Raw genomic sequence first — 24,685 nt, 5'->3', positions numbered from 1 at the left:
TAGGTGATCTCAGGTGATCTGTGAAAATGGGGTTCACTAATCACTTGATTCAGAAAATCCCACAGAATCATGCAATCAGGAGGTTCAAATCTTTGTGTTCACTTTACGAGTGTGCAAGAAACTTCTAGGCCAACAAGGGGATATATATATAAAAAGCCAGTAAGTATTTGAAAGACTTTGCATAAGAAGCAATCTGTACCACTCTGTTGTTAAAATAATGCACTTAAAGAATTCATGGTAGCACTAACAGGCACTTCCTGTGCTACACAGAGATGGTTCTTACTGAAAAGAAACAACAAACTGTTCCTAAACCAGAAGTGGCAGCACAGATGAAAAAGATCTCCCAGAAGAAATGGAAGAAAAACGTGCGGATCAGGAATAAATTCAGCATAGAATCAAAGCATCCTGAAAGCTAATAATTTATTATAACAGAAATCTGATAAAAACTCTCTTCTACTTCCTGCCTACTCCCATCTATTTTTCATGATTTTCTATTAAATATTCCTTTTGGCTTTGTTTGCAAAGGACGCTTTCCATCTGTAAGATAAAGATTTTTCTTTACAGACTATAACGTTCAAATTTCCATATATCAAAACATTTTGCAAAATCTATCAACAGCAGAAAGACAACAATCTTAAAATGGTAAAACACTGACTTAGAATTACTCACATGGGGAAAAAAATGGGGCCAGTGTTGTGCAATGGATAAAGCTGCCACCTGTACTGCCAGCATCCCACATGGATGCTACTTTGTGTCCCGGCTGCTCCACTTACGAATCAGCTCTCTGCTAATGCCTTGGGAAAAGCAGCAGAGTGTGTCCCAAGTTCTTGGGCCCCTGCCACCCACATGGGAGACAGGATGAAGCTCCTGACCCCTGGTTGTAGGAGGACATTGTGACCCTAGAAGGTCAGTGAGCACAGGATTACAGTTGGTTGGATAATATTTGGAGGAGAATAACCAAATGGCTACCTTTTGTATACCTTATTGGATATCATTTGCATAAGAACAGTTGAGTGGAGAGTATGTATATGAGAACACCTGGTGGAATATACAAGACAAAAGAGTTCCAAACAAAAGCATTGATAGTTTTGTTGATGAGCTCAATACTTCCTCCCTTTTCCTGTATGGCCCTCAGTGTATAAAGTTTGATGCCACTAATAAACTACGGCTTTGACCATCAGTCAGGGTCCACGTGTGTTATTATCGGCTCCGTGCACCAAGTCCATCGCTGCGGGACAGCAACACCTGGCTTTAGCCTGCCCCAGCCCAGGCCATTGAGGCCATCTGGGAAGTGAACCAGCATATAGAAGATCTCTATCTCTCCCTCTTACTTTTGAGTAAACAAACAAATCTTTAAAAAACAGTGAAACTTGGTGAGGTTTTTTTCTTTATATACCATTCTCTATACCTAAATGTTAGGATATACTTAAATAGGAGAATGATGGACTTGTGACCATTGTTGAAAGCAACTATTATCATAATATAGGGGGAAAAACTATTGGGGGGGGGTGCAGAGGAGGAGGGAAGAAGGGGAAATCACTAAGCCTAAGTAACTGCAATGAAAAATTAAAAAGGGGGGGGCAATGAGAAGAGCTTATGGAATTTCATATTCCCTAAAACAGTGCTCTAATTTTAAAGTACAGCAGATACATGAATCCCCTACCACAGGTCTACAAAAGCCAAATCCTGAAGAATGACATGCATTCCGTTGAGTATCTCAGGTTACAAGTATTTGTTATTCAGGTCTGAGAAATGCTATTCTGAAACAGAATAATTAGAAAGAGCCAAGATATACTGTGCATAACATATGACAAAAGAAGTCTTAAAGAGCAGAAAAGAAATACCTTAATAGAAAAACAGGCAAAGGACAAAACAAAAACAAAAACAAAAAACGGGCCTGGTACAGTGGCCTAGTAGCTAAGGTCCTCTCCTTGCACACCCTGTGATCCCATATGGGTGTTAGTTCTAATCCCCGCAGCTCCACTTCCCATCCAGCTCCCTGCTTGTGGCTTGGGAAAACAGTTGAGAACAGCCCCAAACCTTGGGACCCTGCACCCATGTGGGAAACCCGGAGGAGGCTCCAGGCTCCTGGCTTCCAATCAGCACAATTCTAGCTGTTGCAGTCATTTGGGGAGTGAATCATCAGACAGAAGATCTTCCTGTCTATCCTCCTCTTTGTATACCTGACTTTGCAATAAAAATAAAATAAATCTTTTTTAAAAATACAAATAGCTAGTAAGCACATGAGAAGACATTTAACTTTACTACTAACAACGAATGTAAATATGAAATAACATTTTTATCAACCAGACGGGCAAAAATAATGATGGAAAACAGTATAGGAATGGGTTGGGGAAAAGAACAAAATCAACATTTTCAGATACTTTGGGCAGAAATGTAAACTAGATAATACTTTTAAAAAACAGTTACTTACGCCACAAGCCCTTAAAATGTCTACAACTGGATTCAGCAAGTCCATTTTATAACATTTTTTTTAAGAAGGCAAACACAAGTACACATGATGCATAATCATACTATCAGTATTATTTGCAAAATAAGAAAACTGGGCTATGAGCCTTAACAGAATGCTGTGGGTCTGAGCCTTGGCTCCTCACTTCTGATGCAGCTCTCTGCTAATATGCTTGGCAAGGCTGGGAGGATGGCCTCAGTACTTAGGCACCTGCCACGCAAGCAAGACCAAGATGCAGTTAGGGCTCCTGCCTTTGGCCTGGCCCAGTCTTAGATGTTGCAGGCATTTGGGAAATGAACCATCATATGGAAGCTCTCTCTTTCACTGTTTTTCTGCCTTTCAAATAAATAACTAAAAACAATCTAAAAGCCTAATAAGGGACAACTACACGATAGAATATTATATAGTCACCAAAAATAACGATCAGGAACCTATAGTGGCAGGCTATGACAATAACGATATAATTAGTAGATACAAAATTCTAAAAGCTTATAGGGCATTATAAAATAGCAAACACTGGCATCATCCCACAAGGATGCTGCTTTGTGTTCTGGTACTTCTACTTCTGCTCCAGCTCCTTGTTAATGGACGGAGACAAGCAGTGGAGGCAGAACGAAGCTTTTGGGCCTCTGCCACCTCGGAGGAGACGCAGCTGAAGCTCCTGGCTCTTGGGTTTGACTTGGCTAAGCCTTGTCTGCTACAGACATCTAGCAAGTGACCCACTGGAGAGAAGATTTCTCTAATTCTCTTTCAAATAAATAAATCTTAAAATGATTCTAAAACATTTATGCTTGCACCCCCATTTTTTTGAAAATTATTTCCTCAGTGTTCTGAAAAACTGATATACACAGAATAAAAACATTTTAATTTGTTAAGATGAAATGTTATAAATGCTTTATATAATTTTATAAAAACTTAGTTATTTTATATATGGAAAAATTAACTATTAAATCTATAGATGTATAGTGCCTATATGACAGGAATAATATACTTAGTAAGATAAGCCAGTCTCATAAAGACAAATATCCTATGTTTATTCTTTGTGTGGTAGCTTATATAGAACACAAAACAAAAAAAGTATAGGAATGAAATGATCACTTTGAAATGATTGCCATTTTAGCTTGTATTTATACTCCAGTGGAAATACAGTCTCCCTACTTTTTACTTGTTGGATATCATGAGCAGTGGCTAATTGAGCACGTGAATACAGAGCAGATTAATGCCAGGGTCTTCGCAAAAACTGCTCCAGAGGAGAAGGGAGGGCAGTGCATTGGGCAGTGAGCAAGCAAACAAGGGAAGTACGCAGTCTTCTTGGAACTGAACCTAGGGAACACATAAAATCTGTCACCTTTATATCAATAAAAACTTTCTAAAGATGACAGGTTTACGGCTACTAATTAAGTAACAAGCAAAGACACACACTAGCAAGAAAAAAGTGATCACAATTTAGTAGAAGTAAAACACTGACTTCAACACTGAAAAAAAATCAGACCCTTATAACTGAATCAAAAGTTACACACATTTTTAAAAGCTTTTAAAATATATTTCAAAGCACTCTCCATTAACATAATACCTGCTTCTCCAGATTCGTGTATCTGTATCTTTTCACTAAGAACTGTGGAAAAACTCAAAGTTCTAGGACATAAACAAAAATCTGGAACTACAGAAATTCTGCCAAAAGGCAGCAATTCACTAAAGAACATTTGCGTTGGCATTCTTGCTGACACTACCGTATATTCTATTTTAAGAATATACAGAATTCAACTCAAACCTATGGGTTAGCTTAACTAGAATGAACAACTTTAGGGGCCAGGAACCAACTCAGTGTAAATGCTATGGCCACGACTCTTTATGAATTATCTGTGGGAAAAGAATAATTCACTTCACAGAATACAAAACATTTGGAAATTGATTTCACACTAACCCATGAAGTCCCAACTTGTCAATCCTGCAAAATTTCAGGACATAAGGTTTCAAAGTTATTATAAGTAGTATATTTATCGCTCAATTTGTCTTTATAGGAGTGCTATATATAAATAAGATGACGGGACACAATAGATTAAATTACTAGCCTACCATTCCATCAGAAAACAAAGACCTTAATACCTTTAAGCCTTCACGTTTCCATTTTTATCAATTATAACATCAGTACTCTGATAGCCCCAATTGTTCCATATCACTATGCTGATGATTAAAAAAGAGGGGAAAAAAGCCCTTAAAATAAAATCAGCTGAATATGTGCCCAAAAGGGAATGATATTCTGCCTAAAAGGGGCAGATGCAATCTTGGAAGACTGTCTTCCTAAGCTGGCAACAAATCAGACTCAAATAATTCAGGAGGGTAAGCAAGATAGCAATAGGAAAGCAGGCCAAATTCCAGGAAAAAAAAACAAAGAGAAAAGCAGATCCTAAGGACTTGTAAAGACGGTCCTGAAAACAAAAGATGTTGAGTTTTCTTCTTGCATTTTCTTTACAGATAAGGATCCATTTCCACCACTCTCAGTTTAATATGCTGGACATTTTATAAATACAGGTAACATATTGTATTTCCAATTCAGAAATACATCTGAAGTTTGTCTCAAAGCAAATACTGAGTACACAGGAGCAACAATAAGAAGAGAAACAATACTCAGCTTTCAGACTCCCTTTTCCAAGACTTTATTGAAAGGAATAACAATGACTACTTTCTAAATAGCTGTTTCTTCTCTATAGGCTACTGACTTCTTAGGCAAAATACAGAGAATATATTCACTACTCAAGCGTCACTTTTCCTAAAGAACAGGTGGAGTTCTGTTTACAATACATTCATTCTCAGGATAGTAATTCTTGGTTGTCAGAAAAAAAAGCTCATATATTTTCAAATGTAATTTATGGGATTGAAACTTCTAATCTCAAAGGTCAGATATCTCCTCGCTTAACTTTTCTATCTCACCTATCCAGGTTTTAAAGCTCATCTAGCTACCTGCTAATCACAATAATCTAATCTTTCAGTTATCTTTAAGTGATAGGATTTTTAAAAAAGAGGAACAAAAATATTAGGTTCAAAATTAAAGTAATGATAGGCATCAAAACCTGGCCCAATTTACAAATTACTAATGAAGCCAAAAGAAATCAGATCATCTTTTTAAATTAACCTGAAAATGAAATTAGAATTAAAAGATGGACAAAACTTAAAAAAAAAAGGTAAAACTGAAATTCCAACCCCCCTTACCTTTCTAATTAAAACTGTTCATCAGAAGTTACCAAGGTCCTGAATTTTCCCCCTAATAAAGATACCTGCTTCGTGTTCTGATTCCAGAGTAATTTTAAAGAGATTAAAATCCAAGGACTGGAAGTTTTTTTTTAACCCCCTAGTCCAGCTGCATTTGTCTTGAACTTCCTTTGCAATGTGTTCTTTACACCCTCCTAACTGTTGATGATTCTTACATGATGAATTCAAAAGCAAAGAGAAAATCCATTTATGATACAATGCTTAAAACTCTTTCCTAGCCAGTGAATAGCTGTTACTCTTCAAACATGTATTTTTAACCTCAGAGAAAGACTGCTACTGAACAACCTCATTTCTTTCCTCAAAACCTGGATAATCTTTTCCCCAGCCTACACTGGATTATTTCTCTAACAGGTACTTTTGAAATCTGTATTTGGGGCCCGGCAGCGTGGCCTAGCAGCTAAAGTTCTCGCTCTGAACGCGCCAGGATCCCATATGGGCACCGGTTCTAATCCTGGCAGCTCCACTTCCCATCCAGCTCCCTGCTTGTGGCCTGGGAAAGCAGTCGAGGACAGCCCAATGCATTGGGACCCTGCACCCGCGTGGGAGACCCGGAAGAAGAGGTTCCAGGTTCCCGGCTTTGGATCGGCGCACCGGCCCGTTCCGGCTCACTTGGGGAGTGAATCATCGGATGGAAAATCTTCCTCTCTGTCTCTCCTCCTCCTCTCTGTAAATCTGACTTTGTAATAAAAATAAATCTTATAAAAAAAAAAAGAAATCTGTATTTGTTTTAGTGTTCTTTTTGTGGCTTTTAAGCGGCAAAATTCTAGAGTCTGGTGTGTATGTGGGCAGGGAGAAGAATACATGAAGCCAAAAGCTCTCTTTTTGGGGAAAGAAAGCAGAGATATGCTGGCAACTGTTTCCTATCACCTTATCTCCTTATGAAAATAAAGTCAATGGCAGCCTAACATTAATAAACTAATATGTTCACCAGAGCCTAAAATCTTGGCATATTACTAACAAACGATTAGAAGTTGGGTAGATTTTTTTTTCTTGGGGTCAAGCGGAAAACAGACAACTTATTATGGGGGAAAAAAAGCCTCTAGTCTCCCTCAATGATAAAGCTTCCACATTGCACTATACTAAGAAAGAATGTACACTTTGCTATTAAAATCCCCTCAACTTTCTCTACTTCCAATCTCAATCATGAAACTTGAAAGAAAAATTCACCTCAAAGTACAAATAAAGCTCAAAAGAAATACAGTAGCTAAGATGAGGAATGTCTTTAAAAAAAAAAAGCCTGGTCGTTTAGTCTTCCTTCATGAAAGGGACACTATTATAGATTCAGGAAGAGAGATAAAGATGGAGAATATTCGCAATAACTAAGCTAAAAAAAGTGAGAGCAAAGACAAGATAGGCTTGGCAAAATTTATTTCTTTTCCTAAGAGTTTCAAAGCATTTGGGAGGTGGGAGGCACATTGTCTTCCTGAATACTCCATGGGGCAAGGAGCAAGAAGAAAGGGCTGCGTCTTCATTATGCCTTCCCTAGCTCCTCAGCTGGATCTCCTCTGATCTCCCAAGCTCTGCCCTGCCAAGCCCACCCAATCAAGCTTTCCCACACGGCTTGCCTAGGCTCCCTTACTCTGAATCTGCACTTCGGCAGGTCAAGTAAATGGTTTGGGGGGATTTTGATTTGTTTAAAAGTCAAAATCGTGGTCTCTTCAAAAACAAAAAAAAAAGCTTCTTCACATCAGAACTAAGGACATCAGAACTAAGGGCTCTTTTCCCAGCCCACAATGCACAAAAACATCAAAACAGCACAAAAACCCGGCTACCAGCACATCACCCAGGGAGGAAAAGAAGGCTGAGGAGGAAGGGAGGGTATATCCTCAATGTCAGTCAGGTCTTTGTTTCCTTGCTCCTCTGGTGTTAGCTTTGCAGAGGAACCCAACTCCCACGAATAAATATTCCAGGTCTAGCAAAACTACTTTTCTAAACCAGGATTTCGTTTGCATTCTTTCACATCGCAGCCCGTCTGCCCCATTGCTGCATTAATCTAAACTGAAAAGGAACCCCAAATTAAAACTGTTCTTTTACACCAAGCAAAACACTGGACCTCTTTGACGGGATGGGTATCTTTCAACTTTAAGTACACTCCTCCCCTTAATGAATGACACACGCTTTTGTGTGTGTGTGGGGGGGGGGGGGCGTCTTTCTCTTCCAGCAAAGGTACCTAACTCAATACTCCAAGGATGCAGCAAGACCCTAGGAAGATGACACAGGATGACTTCACGTTGCCTGACCTCGGCGCAGCGCCTTTATTTCAAAGGCCAGCGTCTACTGATGAGCCAACAGACCCACCCCGTGGCAAACACGACCACCATAAACGTGGCGGGTGGGGGGAGGCAGCAGGCGGTGGGGACTGGAGCAACAGACTTTGCCAACGGACCGGCTGGAGGAGACAACTTTTGGGCGCTGGACTGGAAAGGTCGGAACCGTGCCAAAAAGGGATCCTGGCCACGGGCGAGTCTTGCCGCCGCGCGTCTGGGGCTGCCCGAGTGCGGGCGGCGCGGGAGCCGCGGGTGCAGCGTCCTTCCACTCACGCCCCCGCGGCGCCGGGCTCAGGGGCCGCTCTCGCCCGGCTCCTGCCCCTCGCCAGCAGGGTCGGGGTCGTAGCAGGTGGGGGCGCGCAGACAAGGACGAGGCGGCCACACTCGCACAGGTTGCCCAGCGTAGGCTCAGGACCGACGGGGTTAAGCGTCTCTCAGGGCACCTCCCCGCCTCAGCCTCTACCCCCAACCCCTCCACCAGCCCCAAACTCGGCGGCCCCGACTCCCGAAGCCCCACCACCACGAGCCCGGGCCCCTGCTCTCCACGAACCCCTCCGACCCCCACCCCCGCCCCCACAACAACCCAGCGTCCAAGGCTTTTGTTTTGGCCGCGACGGAGAATAACGATCCCCGAGGAGGAGGTGCCGACTGCCTCCGCCGCCGCTGGAGGTGGCTCCTCCGCGAAGGGTTAAGGCAGAGCGGCAGGCAGCCGCGGCGGCTCATTCTCCATACTCGCTGCTGCCTTTCTTTCCCCTGCACCTGGCCCGGTGGGACGTCCGCCTCGGGGCTCACCTTAGACCTTGGCGCCGGGTTCCAGGATCGGGACGGTGGATGCAGAGCCGGCCGCCGGCGCCCGCGCGTCCCTCAGGTACACCGAGCGGCTCGAGGACCGCTTGCGCGCGCTTGGGAGCAACCGCGAGCTTTCCGCGAGCGCCAGGACGCGCGGCCCCGGGGAGCGAGTGCGCGCGCACGCACGGCGCAGGCGCGCAGCGCACACGGGGCCAAGCGCTCCCATTTTGAGCCTGTGTGGTGCCAACCTTGGGGGCTTCGTGGTGGGCTGGTTTCCTCGAGCTGTGGAGGAGGTGACGACTCCTTGAGCTGCCCGGTACCTGCGTGCTTGTTCCCGGCTCAAGAAGCGTCCGTCTGAAAGGCACTCGGCCGTTCTTGAACAGTACTGCTTCCCGTGCTGCGGTCACCCTAGCCTGGGATACTGTTAGGACAAGACCACCAAATCCTAGCTTGAGGACTGGTGTAGACCTCAAGCCTTCTGGAGTGAGAAGTGGTCTGGGGCAGACACCTGGGCCCAGGGTGAGCTGAGTACAGGTGGAGGCCGGCACCTAGGCTGTTGCAAAACAGCTGGGAATGGACAGCTCTCCCATGAGCAGTTTATATCCTCACTGTCAAAACCTCAGTGAGTAGGTGCGGCTTGTGGTTCCAAGTGCCCTACCCTGTATCTTGATCCTTAGGAACCCCCGTTTCCCCCCCCCCCCACCTCTACTTTGTTTCTCTCAAAAGAACTATTGGAAAGCTGGAAGAAATCCTCTAAGTTGAACCCAGAAATTATTTGACATCCCCAAAACCATAGAGTTTTTCTTTTAAAAGATTTATTCATTTTATTACAGCCAGATATACACAGAGAGGAGGAGAGACAGAGAGGAAGATCTGCCGTCCAATAATTCACTCCCCAAGTGAGCCGCAACGGGTCGATGCGCGCCGATCCGAACTGAAGCCGGGAACCTGGAACCTCTTCTGGGTCTCCCACGCGGGTGCAGTGTCCCAATGCATTGGGCTGTCCTCAACTGCTTTCCCAGGCCACAGGAAGGGAGCTGGATGGGAAGTGGAGCTGCCGGGATTAGAACCGGCGCCCGTATGGGATCCCGGGGCTTTCAAGGCGAGAACTTTAGCTGCTAGGCCACGCCGCCGGGCCCCAAAACCATAGAGTTTTAATGACAGTCTGGAGTCATTCAAAGTCCTGACGGTTTTTGCTGCATAATTTTACCTGTTTTTCTCTTCCTGCTAGTCCTTCTTCAATCTAGACTTCGTGAACATTGTTTTGTTCCATTAGTGGCTCACCAGGCTTTTAATGTTGATCGTGTTGCACAATGATGTGAATGAACTTAATACTATGGAACTACATGCTTATTTTTTAAAGATTTATTTCTCTGAAAGGGTTATAAAAAGAGAAAGGGTGAGACCAATCTTCCATCTGTTGATTCACTCCTCAAATGACTACAAAGTTTGGAGGTGGGCCAGGCAGAAGCCAGGAGCCAGGAGCTTCACCCTGGTCTCCCACATGGATGCAGGAACCCAAGGATTTGATGGGTCAAGTCCTCTGCTACTTTCCCAAGTGTATTAGGGAGCACAATGGAAAGCACAATGGAGAAACTGGCCATGGTGGCTTAACACTATGCCTTAGTGCCAGCCCCAGAACCACACTTTAAAAAGATTCCCATAGGAGCAGGGCCTCTAGAAGGAAAAGCAACAACAAAGGTAAAGATGATACATTTTGTTATGTGTGTTTTTCAAGTTCTTTAGAAGATGCTTCATAAACTGATATTGAAGGGTATTCAGATTATAAGAAGGTGAGCAATGGAGCTGTGTTGTGCTGCCAGTTAAGCAGCTACCTTCAACATGGACAATTAGCTGATCCACTTCTAATCTAGCTCCCTGCCGACCTGCTTGGGAAAGCCTCAGAAGATGGCTCTGATACTTGGGTCCCTGACACCCACTTTTGACTTCCTCCTGACCTTATCCTGGCTCTTAGAACCATTTGGAGAGTAAACCAGCTGATGGAAAATATTTTTCCCTCCCTAAATCTGGCTTTCAAAAGAATCCTCTACTATCCAAAAACAAAATTGAATCATTTAAAAAAAAATCATGGAGGGGCTGGCTTGGTTGCTTAGCATGCTAATCCTCTGCCTGTGGTACTGGCATAACATATGGGCACAGGTTCAAATTCTGGCTATTCAACTTCCGGCTCCCAGCTTATGGCCTGGGAGAGCAGCAGAGGATGGCTGAAGTCCTGAGACCCCTGCACCCACCTGGAAGACCTGGAAGAAATTCCTGGCTCCTAGGTTTGGACCAACCCAACTCTAACCATTGCAGCCATTTGGGGAATGACTCAGCAGATGGAAGGTCTCTATCTCTCTCCTCTCTCTCTCTTTTCTCCTCTCTCCCCTTCTCTCTCTAAGTGCTGACTTTTAAAAGATTTATTTATTTTTATTGGAAAGTCAGATATACAGAGAGGAGTAGAGACAGAGAGGAAGATCTTCTGTCTGCTGATTGACTCCCCAAGTGGCCGCTATGGTTGGAGATGCACCGATCCAAAGCCAGGAGCCAGGAGCCTCTTCCAGGTCTCCCACACAGGTGCAGGGTCCCAAGGCTTTGGGTCATCCTCAACTGCTTTCCTAGGCCTCAAGCAGAGAGCTGGATGGAAGCAGGCCACTGGGTTTAGAACTGGTGCCCATATAGGATCCTGGTGTGTACAAGGCGAGGACTTGAGCCACTAGGCTACTTGCTGTGCCCTAAATGCTGACTTTCAAGTAAGATAAATCTTAAAAAGTGGAGACTCAGTGTCTTTGCTTATGAATGTCTGCAAATGTTTTTTTGTGTTTGCAATGTCCCACTTGAAAATACTGTGGAAGACCAGACTTCCAGCTGTGGAAATGTGCTACCTAGATGAGTGGGAATGGTGTGACTCACTCTTCTGGTGAGAACAGTAGCCAGAGGTGCGGCTGACAGGAGGTACAGAGAAGGCGCTGCTTGAAAGGAGAGACAGAAGGGACCCTCTTTTTCAGGGATAAAAATATTCAAGTCCAACAGGGATAAGTGAAGAGCCTCTCTATAATCCCATCTCTCTTTCCTTCCATGTTGTAACCTCCAGTGGAAGGATTTAATGAGTAGGAACTTCACAGAAAGCACTGCACTCTTGACTTTGTTGAAACTGGTCTTTTTCTGGCTGAACCCGTTTGGAAGCTGTAAATGTTAACTGCTAATGCATGGTAATTTAGTATTGCATCTATGCACTACCCCCCACACACACACACACCCCCACCCTTGGCCGCCCTCTCAAGCCCCAAAGGCATTGTTTATTCATTTACATATAACCTGGTCATGTGGAAAAACCACTAGGCTGGAATTCAAGACAACCTAGGTTCTAATTTCAGTTTAGCTACTTGCTGAGTCTTTGGTAAAGAAAGTAGCAGCCTTTATTTATTTATTTTAATTTGAGAAACACAAATGCTGCCTATCTGAAAACTAACAGAAAAAAAAAAAAACAGGATTTGTACATTTGTTTAAGTTTTTCTTTTTTCTTTCTTTTCTTTGATTGTTGTTTTGTTGGCTGGTGCCCATAAGAACTCTTATACATCATTAAGAAACTGAGAGGTTCTGTCCTGGAATTTTGAACTGTTTGGTGTTCTCCAGCCCATTTATAGCTTTATCATATCTGTCAGGACTGTGAACTTCCCAGTAATTAATTATCCTTGCATTTTCCAGTCTTCCTCATCAGATTTATTTTTTCTTTTTGTATGCCCAACTCTACTCCTTATTAAAAGATGGGCATGTCAATTTATTTCATTAATTAGACTGGATTTTAAGCGTTCCCAAATTTAGAGTGATTCTTAATGGGGCATACCAACTGCTGGTTCCCTGGTATATCTGCCTGAATTCGTGAGCCAAGACACTGAAATTCCTGTTGCAGCATTTGTGTGTTTGGCACTGTCCCTACATCCTTCCAGTTCCTTTGCAGGTGCTATTCTTTCAGTGAATCCAGTCTTGAATTCATCTCCTCCAACCTTCTTTTACCTGTTGGCTGGCCATTCCTAATATCTGGCAAAGTGGAATTTGTATTTCGGAGCTCTGGAATGACTAGACCAACATAACTGGGCATGCTCAGTAGGTATTGGCCACTTTGGAACACAAGATGACTTGAATAAAGGTTTGCAATGCTGCTTGCTTTTAGGATTGGATGTACATTAATCCTGGCATTATATCGGAAATCTTGCAGTCCTTCCCACGCTCCTGAAGCCCACATTTCTTCATTTGACCCTCCTGCCTAATTTGGAGCCAGCCTCCAGGATCTTCCGGCCAATCAAAAGACCACACATTGTTGCCTAAGAGACCCTGGATGCCAGCGACAGGATTTACAAATAGTGATTGGACTGCTTGGAAGCAGGGAGGGGCTGGAAGGAGTCACAGAGAAGGCTGACCTAGTGCAGCTATGGCAACAACAGCGCCGGAGACTTGAAGAGGAAGACACTAAAAGAGGTGAGAGCAGTGGAGGGAGACTCCTTGGAGAGCTCTGGGCCTCCCACAAGCCTTGCCAGTGGGCATGGGTATGCTATTTTGCTTTCCCATTTCAGCTGCAGGTCAAGTATCAGATGCTTCATACTCATGAAATGAACAACCAACAAATAATTTTTGTGCCTATCAAGTACACATTCTTTGCAGTTTATCTTGGTTCTTTGTTTTTAACTAGTGCAATATGAAATGCATGTATATTTAAACCTACCCCTCATCCTGTTTCCTGGTAAAATTTGAAATATTCTTGTCTGATGACATTAATGTGTACAGTGGGTAGACTGTGTGTTGGCAGAGAAACTAAGCCCTATTCAGCTCGGTAAACTGCAAATAAAAATCTGATAACCTCGAGTATTAACAAAGTGTCCAGTTCACAATGTTTTGAATTTCACTATACATTTCTACTAGTTTTAATCCTTAAACTTCTTCCCTCTTCATTGTTGTAGTCATTGCTTCCATTGATTTGGAAATATTTATGTGATTAGGATTCAGGTAAACACCAAAAACCACCTAAGCAAAGGAACATCAGAGTTTTATGCCATGTTCCCAGAGTGGTCAGGAATTTAGTGTTTCTAGGCAGAGAGTAAATGAATAGGGATGGGGGCAATGAAGCTGAAATAGTCAGTGATGAAATCAAAATGGACCAAAACTTTCATGTTAAGGAACACAGACTCTGTAACCATTAGCGAGCCTATGAAGGTTTATGAGCTGAAAAAAAATATATAACCATTTTGTCTTAAAAAAAAAAACCTATCATTAGATTGTGAGGTCCATTACAGACTCTTTGTACCTCTAACACGGGTCCAGTATGTCCTTAATAAAATTATGGATTAATGATGATGGTGTGAAGAATGGCTTAAAAGCTAGATTGGAAGTGTGTGGATGCTGGATTCTGAACACCCACCCTTGCTGATGAACTTGAAACTAGAACTGTACCTGAGTGACTATGACTTTCAGAAGTTGCAACATCAGACCTTGAGCAGTCAACCAACTTCTGAACCTGCAGGTGAGGAAGAGAAGGTGTCTTGAGCCTACTCTCCAAGCAGTATAGAAGCAGAGACTAACCTTATCCTACAAAGATAAAATACAGATCAACTACACTGAATGGCCTACAAAGGATCATAGTAGCGCTTGCTAGAGAGTTGGAAGAGTTGGTGGAAGGTTGCTGCAAGAGGAGAAAGAGGTCATCCAACCTCCTCTTCAGCGACAAAGGAACCTCAGCTAGACCCACATTCCTGCTGCCATCCTCTATGTAAATGTCCTCTAACAGATGAAGAAGATGGAGATTTTTAAGAGCAGAATGATGATGATGACACTGCAGCTTCTTTGAAGAACTGTAAAAAAAAAAAGTTGAGAAGACAGAACTAAATGAAACACAGACCAGGAAGAAAAATGCACAAAACACTGAAGAAGAGAAAATTTGCATGGAGATATTTTTAGTGGAGGCCATATCCTTAATGTCATAGGCTAGCCCATCCCAGCCTCGGACCAACTCTAAAGCTGGGAGAAGGGAGGATGACGATGACACAAGAATTGTGCAGAAGGGTGCTGGTGATGGAAAGAAAGGCAAAAGATTTGTGAATGACTTACTGTGGTAAAAAAATTCATGAAAAAATATGAAATATACACATTTATGTGTGTAAGACTGTAAAATTTTGACAGGGATAGTTTTTTTTTTCTTCCCAGCTATCTAAATTATAGTTATGGCTGCCTTAATTTTAAATTGAAAAACATCTTTTCCTTGATTGATAATTTGATAATGGACTCAGGAATAGGTTTAACCCAATTTCCATGCTCTGATGGTTTTCAGACATGTTTTCTTTTTTTTTTTTTTTTTTTTTTTTTTTTTAAAGATTTATTTTATTTTTATTACAAAGTCAGATATACTGAGAGGAGGAGAGATAGAGAGGAAGTGGGGCTGCCGGGATTAGAACCAGCGGCCATATGGGATCAAGGCGAGGAACTTAGCCACTAGGCCATGCTGCCGAGCCCCCAAGACATGTTTTCTTTTTAGTATCAAGAAAGGAAGTCTGCTTATAATAAATATTTTAATCTAAATTTTTGAAAAACATGCTTTCATTAAAAGAAACCAGACTGCATACCAGACAACTGGAAGCAGCAAATTTCCCTCAATAAGTTCAGGTAGGTTTGTTCATCACACCCATTCTAACTCTTCAGTATGGTGTAGGGCTGGCACTCCTATTATTTACATAGCAGAAAATTTAAAAGGGAGGAGGAATTTTATTAATATCATAGGCACAAAAACAGCATCTCATATTGTGATTTTAAATCTAAAAGATTCCTTTTATTGATCAATATGATACATTCCTACCCAGAGATATTTTGGACTTAACCCCTGTACTCCAATGAAAGTGAAATTAAACTGACTTGGGCTGATTCTTGGTTCTATTACTTGCTGTCTCTATATCCATGGTGAGGGGTGTAACTGTCATCAGACCCAATTTTTTCCTTTATTATTATTGTATTATTATCATTTTATGATACAGTTCCATAGGCCCTGGGATTTCCCCTATCTCCCTTCCTTAATTCCTCACCCCACTGAGTTCTCCCATATCATTACAACAGCATAGTTCCTCATAAACAGTCATAAGTCTGTCATTACAGGCATGGACAATGGCAGAGACTTCAGCATCCCATGGTCAAGACACATCCAACAGTTTCACTGGGAGTCCGTCCTCGATCTGGAAGTAGAGATGCACATTGCACTGTATCCTCATATCTGGATATGTCAGTCTCTACTACACAGTCACTGTAAATCCCCCCAAGTGAAAAACCACAAAACAAAGCCAACGACAGGAAGAAAAATAGAAATTTACAATGCCATGAAGTTAAACAACATGACACTGGATATGATAGCCTCCCTTACACAGTTACCATACATCCTCTTAAATGAAAAGCCACAAAACAAAATCAATAGGAAGAAAAAAATAGAAACTTCTAACACCATGAAGTTAAATAACATGACACTGAATGACTAATGTGTCACTGAAGAAATGAAAGAGGAAATCAAAACCTTCTTAAAGAAAATGATGCTACTATATGATCTATGAGTCATTAAAAATTTTAATGAGAAAAAACATATTTTGAAGAAATGAAACTAAAAATCTTCAAAATCCATGAGGTATAGTTTCCGTTGATCTTTGTTGGTGAGTGCATATCCTATAGGCAATAAATAGATGGGTTTTGTGTTTTTAATCCAATCTACTAATCTATGACATTTGTTTGATGAGTTTAACCCATTTACATTCAAGGTTAATATAAATAGGTGGTAATTTGATCCTGTCAATTAGCAATGGGTTGTTCATTGATTTAGTCTTCTGTTGTTATTTTACTGGGATGTTCTTCACAATATGCTTTTGTGTTAGCTGGGTGCTATTCCTCTTCTCTGTCACGAGAACATCTTTAAGTATCTTTTGTAGGGCAGGTTTGGAAGACGCATATTCTTTTAACTTAAAAAAAACATTTTTTTTTTTAAGATTCATTCCATTTTTATTACAAAGTCAGATACACTGAGAGGAGGAGAGACAGAGAGAGGAAGTGGAGCTGCCGAGATTAGAACCAGCGGCCATATGGGATCAAGGTGAGGACCCTAGCCACTAGGCCACACCGCCAAGCCCAAAAAACATTTATTTTTATTGGAAAGTGAGATACACAGAGAGGAGGAGAGACAGAGAGGAAGATCTTCCATCCGATGTTTCACTCCCCAAGTGACCGCAATGGCTGGTACTGTGCCGATCCAAAGCCAGGAACTTCCTCCACGTCTCCCATGCGGGTGCAGGGTCCCAATGCATTGGGTTGTCCTTGATTGCCTTCCCAGGCCACAAGCAGGGAACTGGATGGGAAGTGGAGCTGCCGGGATTAGAACCGGCGCCCATATGGGATCCTGGTGTGTTCAAGGCGAGGACTTTAGCTGCTAGGCCACCATGCTGGGCCCTTCACTTTTCTTTATTGTGGAAGAATTTTATTTCATTTTCAAAGACTAAGGAAAGCTTTGCTGGGTACATTATTCTGGGCCAATAATTTTTTGCTTTTAGAATCTGGAATATTTCACTCCATTCTTTTCTGGCCTGTAGAGTTTCCTATGAGAGATCAGCAGTGAATTTAATTTGCATTTCTTTATATGTCAATTGATTTTTTTCATGATTACATTTAAGAATCTATTCCTTATGTTCAATTGAGGAAAGCTTAATTATCATGTCTCGTGGTGAAGATCACTTTCGGTCAACCCTGTTGGAAGTTCTGTGCCCCTCCTGATTGTTGTTTCTCAATTCCTTCTCCAGACTAGGGAAGTTTTTCTTTATTATTTCACTAAATACATTTTTAAACCCAGCTTCTCTTTTTGCACCTACTGGGACTGTCATAACTCTTAGATTTTGCCTTTTAATAGTGCCTCTCAATTCTTGAATACTTTTTTTTTTAGCTTGTCCTGACTGCTTCCAGGTTTTTGATCATTTCCCCATTGTGATAAAAAATAGCTTCCAATTCTGACATTCTTTCTTCTGCCTTCTTTGTTCTATTATTGAGACTTTCCATTGAATTTTTTTTCAAAAACATTACATATGTAATCCACAACACATAGATAGCAGGGTTTAGGAGATGGGAGGATATCTTTGATATGTTACATCTTATGGATTACACAGTTAGAAACCAAACCACTTCTTGACAGAAATGTGTAACTGTCTAGCTTTTCTACCAGAGAGTGACCGTGTTCTGTAGTTTCTAGCTTGAATTCCGTGGAGATATTTTGTGTGAGATTTTTGTTTGTTTAATATAGATTTCCTTGGCTAACATGAGAGCTTGTGAATCTGAGTCTCACATGACGCCTGTTCCTTCTTGGTCCATGGAGATGACAGATGATGGCTACAATACAAGAATTCAGTCAAACTAAAGAGGACAACTGATAAAAGCATATCAGGTTTTTCAGTTCTTTGATGCAGTTCCTCTGGTGATTCCGTCTTCTCCAGGGGCAGCATTGTATTCAAGCGAGTTGTTGCACCTCTGAGGTCAGAGGAGCCATAGGGAAATCCACAGTTTTTCAGAAGATCCATCAGGAAATTCTAGAGACAAGAACATAACCTTGTTATTATTGTTATTAATGTTATTAGTGTTCCAGGATACCAATCATTTAGTTGTTTCATTTACCCAGGGATTTGCGAAGTCCTATCAGAGAATGTAGAAAAATGTAAAAAATTTAATATGATTTTTTTTTCTTTTTTAAAGATTTTATTATTAATGGAAAGCCGGATATACAGAGAGGAGGAGAGACAGAGAGGAAGATCTTCCATCCGATGATTCACTCCCCAAGTGAGTCACAATGGGCCGGTACTGCGCCAATCCGATGCCGGGACCAGGAACCTCTTCCGGGTCTCCCACACAGGTGCAGGGTCCCAATGCATTGGGCCGTCCTCAACTGCTTTCCCAGGCCATAAGCAGGGAGCTGGATGGGAAGTGGAGCTGCCGGGATTAGAACCGGCACCCATATGGGATCCCGGGGCTTTCAAGGCGAGGACTTTAGTCGCTAGGCCACGCTGCTGGGCCCTAAAATGAATTTTTAATTTGCTCTATTGCATCCTTCATTTCCACTAATTCGGCTTGATTTTGTTTCAGTGTTGCTATGTGCTGTGTGTCATATTCCTTAAATGCCTGCTTGTGCTTCTCATTGTTGATAAGAAGCTTTACAGCAAGTGTTTTGAAGTCTGTATCTCCTATTTTCTTAATGTATTCCTCAGTTAACTCTAAGGTTGGCAAAGGCTTTTCCTCCTTTGCAGGGGAGTTTTCAGTCATATTCATTGTGCCTTTGTCTTTTCTTTTGCTCTCGGTCATTGTACTTTTGGTTAGCAGATTCTTCTCCTCAAAGTAGGTTTCCACACTGTGTCACCCACAGGTCTGCAATTCGATTTTACTTATTGTGGTTGACATACGGTTCTTTGTTTATAGTCACTTGTGCTATTCCCTCCAGCAAGTTTCAGATCTGGGTTCTTATGTCAGACTTCTACCATGGTCTCCATAGCTCAACTCTTGGCTCACCACTCTCTCTGCCTCCTGTGATCTTGCGCTGTTGTTGCACCGTTATCTGTACAATGTTTCTCTCAGTTCTGGTTCACACAATTCCCAGGACTAAGGAGACATTTGGTGTCCTATATAGCTAGGTTGCTGGTGGTGCTGATCTTGTCGGAACCTGCTGGCCATTAGGTCTGAGGGTCACTGGACCTATTTTGACCTGTACGATGCCAAAGTCAGTATTATTTTCTATGTGGGACCAGTGGAATATATTGAGCTCAGTAAGTTTGCTTAAAGCTCAGAGCATGTACAGCTCACTGTTGTCCCTGCAGCCTTTGCCACACTGTACAAAATGGCACCTGATGTGCAACTCATGGAGTTCTTGAGCTTCTGGCCATTAGGTCTGGAGACAACCCAGACCTATTTTGGGTGGAATCTGTAGGATGTCACGTCATTACAATTCACTAAGTTGGAAATGCGTTCACTCCCAGCTTAGTGCATGTTGAGTGCTGTCCCATAGCCATTGCTTCCCTACACAAGATGGTATTCAATTCGGCTCTACTGGGTGTTTGAGCTGTGAAATCCACCCCTTTCCTGTACCACCTGTTTGGGATCTGCTGCTCTGTCTCTGCTCCTGGTCAAGTCCAACAAACTAGCAAAACAGGCAGCTCTTTGTCTGGGTTCACCTCCTGAGCTCCCAGTGAACTCCCCTTCCCACTTGGTTGCTGGTGGAGCTCCGGCCACTGGTGGAGTTCAGATTGCCACTTGCTGAATGCCTCAGGAGTATCAGGTCACTGCAGCACCACACCATTGTCTCCACTGCTTTCCTGTGTCCACTAGTCTCCAGGTGTTCCTTTGCCATCAGTCTGTCCTCTTCTATTTCCTGGGATGTGCCCTCTCTGCTTCACCCTGCTAATGTTTCTCCATCTGTTTAAACATGTCCTCACCCTCTTCTGCCATCTTGATTCCATCAGCTCCATTTCTTCATCCATAAAATGACAAAAAGACACCATCTCACAAGTTCATTCAGAGCTTTTATTGCATAAAATTGTTGACATAAAGGTGCCTGCACAAAGTTTTTCCTCATTCTATCCCCCAAAATGCTAAAAATATTTATCTGTGTTTTTACTATTCTGAAATTTATACCATTCACTTCTTCTGATAGGTGTGGTCTTCCTTACGAAGGAAAACTTTGCTATTTCATGATGCCATTGGCACCTCCAAAAAGCATCAATGGCTACAAAATGCAGACAAAGATGAGTACCTGGACACCCCTGAATCATCAACTTTTGAATAACCAGGTAAGTGGCCAGAGTTGATAGTGTTGCATCACCTGGAGCCATACTTTAAAGAAAAGCATATTGAAATTTTGCTTATCATAGTATGGATAGGAGATTATGTAATGGATGAAAATAGACAAAAAATGAAGGATTTATTTTAAATCCTTTTAATAAGCCCTTGCTATGTGGTCAAGGCTGGTGACAGACAATGCCTGCCTGGTAAGAAAGCATCTTAGGTTTGTTTTTTGTTCTACTCTCATTACCCTACTTGCTTTTTTTCTCTTCCATCACTGGTTCTGTGAAACCACCAGAACTGAGAGAAGAAAGTGGTCTGCAAGGATTTCTCAGAAAGTAGGTTTTTCTTGTTACAGTTAAGGTCACTCTGGTAATGCTGCACATTTAATCAACAGCATAAAATGAATAAATCTTAGCTAAATAGCCATATGGCTCAGTGAACATTAGAACAATGCCCACTAACATTCTGAGGGGGCACTAGCAGAAAATCCACCGAAGGACAGTGGTGGATTGCTGCTGTGTGGCATTGACCTCTGGGGATTTTTATAAAGCAGGAAGGGTTAAGTATATAGTTTAGACCTGTAACAGATCTGCTGGCTCTTATTTGGAATCCTTGTGTCCTAGCTGACAGTAAAATATAATCAGTAGGGCCCAGCAGCGTGCCCTAGCAGCTAAAGTCCTCGCCTTGAACACACCAGGATCCCATATGGGCGCCGGTTCTAATCCCGGCAGCTCCACTTCCCATCCAGCTCCCTGCTTGTGGCCTGGGAAGGCAGTTGAGGACAGCCCAAAGCATTGGGACCCTGCACCCGCGTGGGAGACCCGGAAGAGGTTCCAGGTTCCCGGCATCGGATTGGGGCGTACCGGCCCGTTGTGGCTCACTTGGGGAGTGAATCATCGGATGGAGGATCTTCCTCTCTGTCTCTCCTCCTCTGTGTATATCTGGCTGTAATAAAATGAATAAATCTTTAAAAAAATATATAACCAGTATGTACGAAGCTGGGAGTGAACTCATTTTGGACTTAGTGAATTGTAATGACGTGGCATCCTACAGGTTCCACCCAAAGGTCCAGGTAGCCCCCAGACCTAATGGCCAGAAGATCAAGAACTCCATGAGTTGCAGTTCAGTAGTTCCTTCCTTATTCTTCTACACCAGTCCCTCCCTCTGGTGAAAGGTACCACTTTACACCAAGTTGTTCAAGTCAGAAAAGTTCATTCTCACTGTCAGGTCTGGAATTTGATTTTGTGCAATTTATAAGCTAATAAATTTACCTGAGGCTGATGAAATAGAAGGTAATGCTACTTTGCAGCAAAAGACTCAAGGCTCTTAGGTCAAAGACAAAGAAGTTTTGCTCACAGCTCTGCAAGAAACATGAGCATCGTTTGCATTGATTCTCTTTACTCACATTGTCCCACTGCAGAGACACAGAGGACCAGGATAACTGCCCCTCACATGATGGGCTTGCCTCCCAACTGAGAAACAATGTGTTGGGGGAATCCACTGATTTTACTTATTTTTTTTTTAAAGATTATTTATTTTATTACAGCCAGATATACAGAGAGGAGGAGAGACAGAGAGGAAGATCTTCCGTCCGATGATTCACTCCCCAAGTGAGCCGCAACGGGCCGATGCGCGCCGATCCAGAGCCGGGAACCAGGAACCTCTTCCGGGTCACCCACGCGGGTGCAGCGTCCCAATGCATTGGGCTGTCCTCAACTGCTTTCCCAGGCCACAAGCAGGGAGCTGGATGGGAAGTGGAGCTGCTGGGATTAGAACTGGAGCCCATACGGGATCCCGGGACTTTCAAGGCGAGGACTTTAGCCGCTAGGCCACGCCGCCGGGCCCTACTTATTTTTTTGTTTAAAAGGTCAAGTGCCAAAGGAAAGTAAGAGAGAGAAAGGTCTCCTAACTACTTGTTCACTCCCCAAATACCTGCCACAGCTGAAGCTGGAATAGATGAAAGCCAAGAGCCAGGAATCCCATATATATCTACCATGTGTGTGGCAAGCAACCTAGTACCTGAGCCTCCTGAGCTCATTTACCAGGAGTAGATTAGGAGACAGAGATGGCTCTCAATCCAAGGTATACCCAATTCTCCACTGCTTTTATAGTAAGCAGTAAACAAGCCTGTTCTTGGTCCCAAGAGGAAATACTATATCAGGTATCAAAGTTAGTATGCTACTAATATAACCTAGAGAAGTGGCCCAAATAGGGAGTGTTTAGGGCCTTGTACTTTTGGCATGCCAACCTATCTAGAAGCAAGAGAGGCCCATGCAAGAATGTCTACCAACATACCCACATTCTCACATTCCATTTGTCACAGAGTTCTCTAATTTTTCCTCCCAGATTGTCATTCAGACCCCTTTTCTCTCCCTCTACCTATGTTCTCCCAGCTCTGCATTCTCTAGCCACATCCTCATCACTTGGTGCCTAGCAATAACCCCTTAATTGGCTTCTTTTTTTTAAAAAAAAGATTTATTTATTTTTATTACAAAGTCAGATATACAGAGAGGAGGAGAGACTGAGAGGAAGATCTTCCTTCCGATGTTTCACTCTGCAAGTGGCCGCAATGGCTGGTGCTGCACCGATCTGAAGCCGGGAACCTGGAACCTCTTTCGGGTCTCCCACGTGGGTTACAGGGTCCCAAGGCTTTGGGCTGTCCTCGACTGCCTTCCCAGGCCACAAGCAGGGAACTGGATGGGAAGTGGAGCTGCCGGGATTAGAACCGGCACCCATATGGGATCCTGGCGCGTTCAAGGCGAGGACTTTAGCTGCTAGGCCACACCACTGGGCCCTAATTGGCTTTTTGACCTCTATCCATACTATGTGTAGTCAGTCCATTTTGGTATTAGACTGATCTTTCTAAAATACCAGTCCTGTTATGAGAAACTGATAATGAGGCCTACTCCAAGGGGTAGATTCCAGCCCTCCCACAAATAGCATCTGACATACACCAACCTCCTGCTTCCCATGCATGACACTGCCCACTCCCACCTGATGCCTAGGGCAACTTGGGGTTTTTCCAGGAAACCTTACTCTGCCATAGCTCCATGCCCCTATCAGAGTAATTTACTGGTCCTTTCCTCTGTGACATCTCCACCCTGCTTCCTGCCTCCTTTTCTTTACTGTCATGCTCTTTAAGGACTCTTCTCCCATCACCCCAAATTCTAATGCATTCCAAATCAAGATCTTCTGTTGTCACCTAATTTTCAGTGTTTGATATGGTTCCCGAAGCCCAAGAAATGGAACCAGAGTTCAGTCTGTTCCCCGGCACCTCTTCCATATACTGTCATCTTCTTGTGGCTTGTCTCCTTTCTTAGCCTGGATTTTACCTTTTTTCTCTCTGCAACTGATAGATACGTTTATCTCTCTTGCCAAGCCTGATGGTCACACCTGAGTCCTCGTTATTTCTACTTCTCTGATGTGAGACATGAACAATCTCAGAGAGCAATAAAAGAGCCAGGGTAGGGATTGGACTAGTGAGAAGTAAAATGAACTCTAAGAAAGAAAAAAAATATAAAAGAATGAGGAAAATGAAATAATAAATGGGGAAAAGGAGAAAGGAAGGGTCAGAAAAAAAATGAAAGGTACACACTGAGAGTGAGAAATTGAGCACTCATCTAGCCATGAACACCAAACAAGTTTATTGAAATATTTTTCTTCATCTCAACAATTATTTATTGAATACCTACTTGTGATGCTCTTAGCTCTCCAACAGTTTGTGTAACACTCTATCTGCTTTTTCCCCAAAACATGGAAGTGTTTGCTTTTGAAATCTGTTTTTCCATAGAATTGTAAAAGATCTTAATCGCAGTGAAAAAGTGACCTGAATTAAAATATACATATTTGTTAGATGTCTTTATTTTTAGAAATTTTCTCAAAGAAATTAAGAGCCTTGAACAATAGCAGCTTTGGAGAGGAAAAGGTGTCTTAAAATGGCCTGTGCCTGTCACAAGTTGGGTTACCAGAGCAGTAGACATTGGCAGTAGTGGACACCTTGGGACAGATGCTGGGATTCAAGTCCCAAAGTCACTTCCAATTCCAGCTCCCTGCTGTTGCA

General features: G+C 42.7%; 2 protein-coding genes across 6 annotated transcripts in view; one reads left to right on the top strand and one right to left on the bottom strand.

Annotated features, from left to right (window-relative positions):
- The window catches only part of FZD3 (frizzled class receptor 3), a 71,311-nt gene extending 62,340 nt beyond the window's left edge, over positions 1–8,971 (bottom strand). For both annotated transcript variants that reach the window (XR_009246288.1, XM_004579092.4), the window contains exon 1: positions 8,800–8,971. The gene's annotated coding sequence lies outside the window, so the exon portion shown is untranslated. The remainder of the gene's footprint in view (positions 1–8,799) is intronic.
- The window catches only part of FBXO16 (F-box protein 16), a 61,136-nt gene continuing 44,527 nt past the window's right edge, over positions 8,077–24,685 (top strand). Inside the window, exons 1-3 of one of the 4 annotated variants that reach the window (XM_058670066.1) lie at positions 8,077–8,165; positions 13,016–13,275; positions 20,495–20,630. In XM_058670066.1, coding sequence (XP_058526049.1) covers positions 20,532–20,630 — 99 coding nt within the window. In that variant the 5' untranslated portion in view covers positions 8,077–8,165; positions 13,016–13,275; positions 20,495–20,531. Of the gene's footprint in view, positions 8,357–9,005; positions 9,090–13,015; positions 13,276–14,775; positions 14,860–20,494; positions 20,631–24,685 lie in introns of those variants that run through there. The other 3 variants (XM_012931291.2, XM_058670065.1, XM_058670067.1) reach the window with 3 other exon arrangements.

The sequence above is a fragment of the Ochotona princeps genome, chromosome 11 (assembly GCF_030435755.1).
Source record: "Ochotona princeps isolate mOchPri1 chromosome 11, mOchPri1.hap1, whole genome shotgun sequence".
Lineage (NCBI taxonomy): Eukaryota > Metazoa > Chordata > Mammalia > Lagomorpha > Ochotonidae > Ochotona > Ochotona princeps.
The sequence above is the reverse complement of the archived record's forward strand: the minus strand, read 5'-3'. Positions and strand labels throughout refer to the sequence as shown.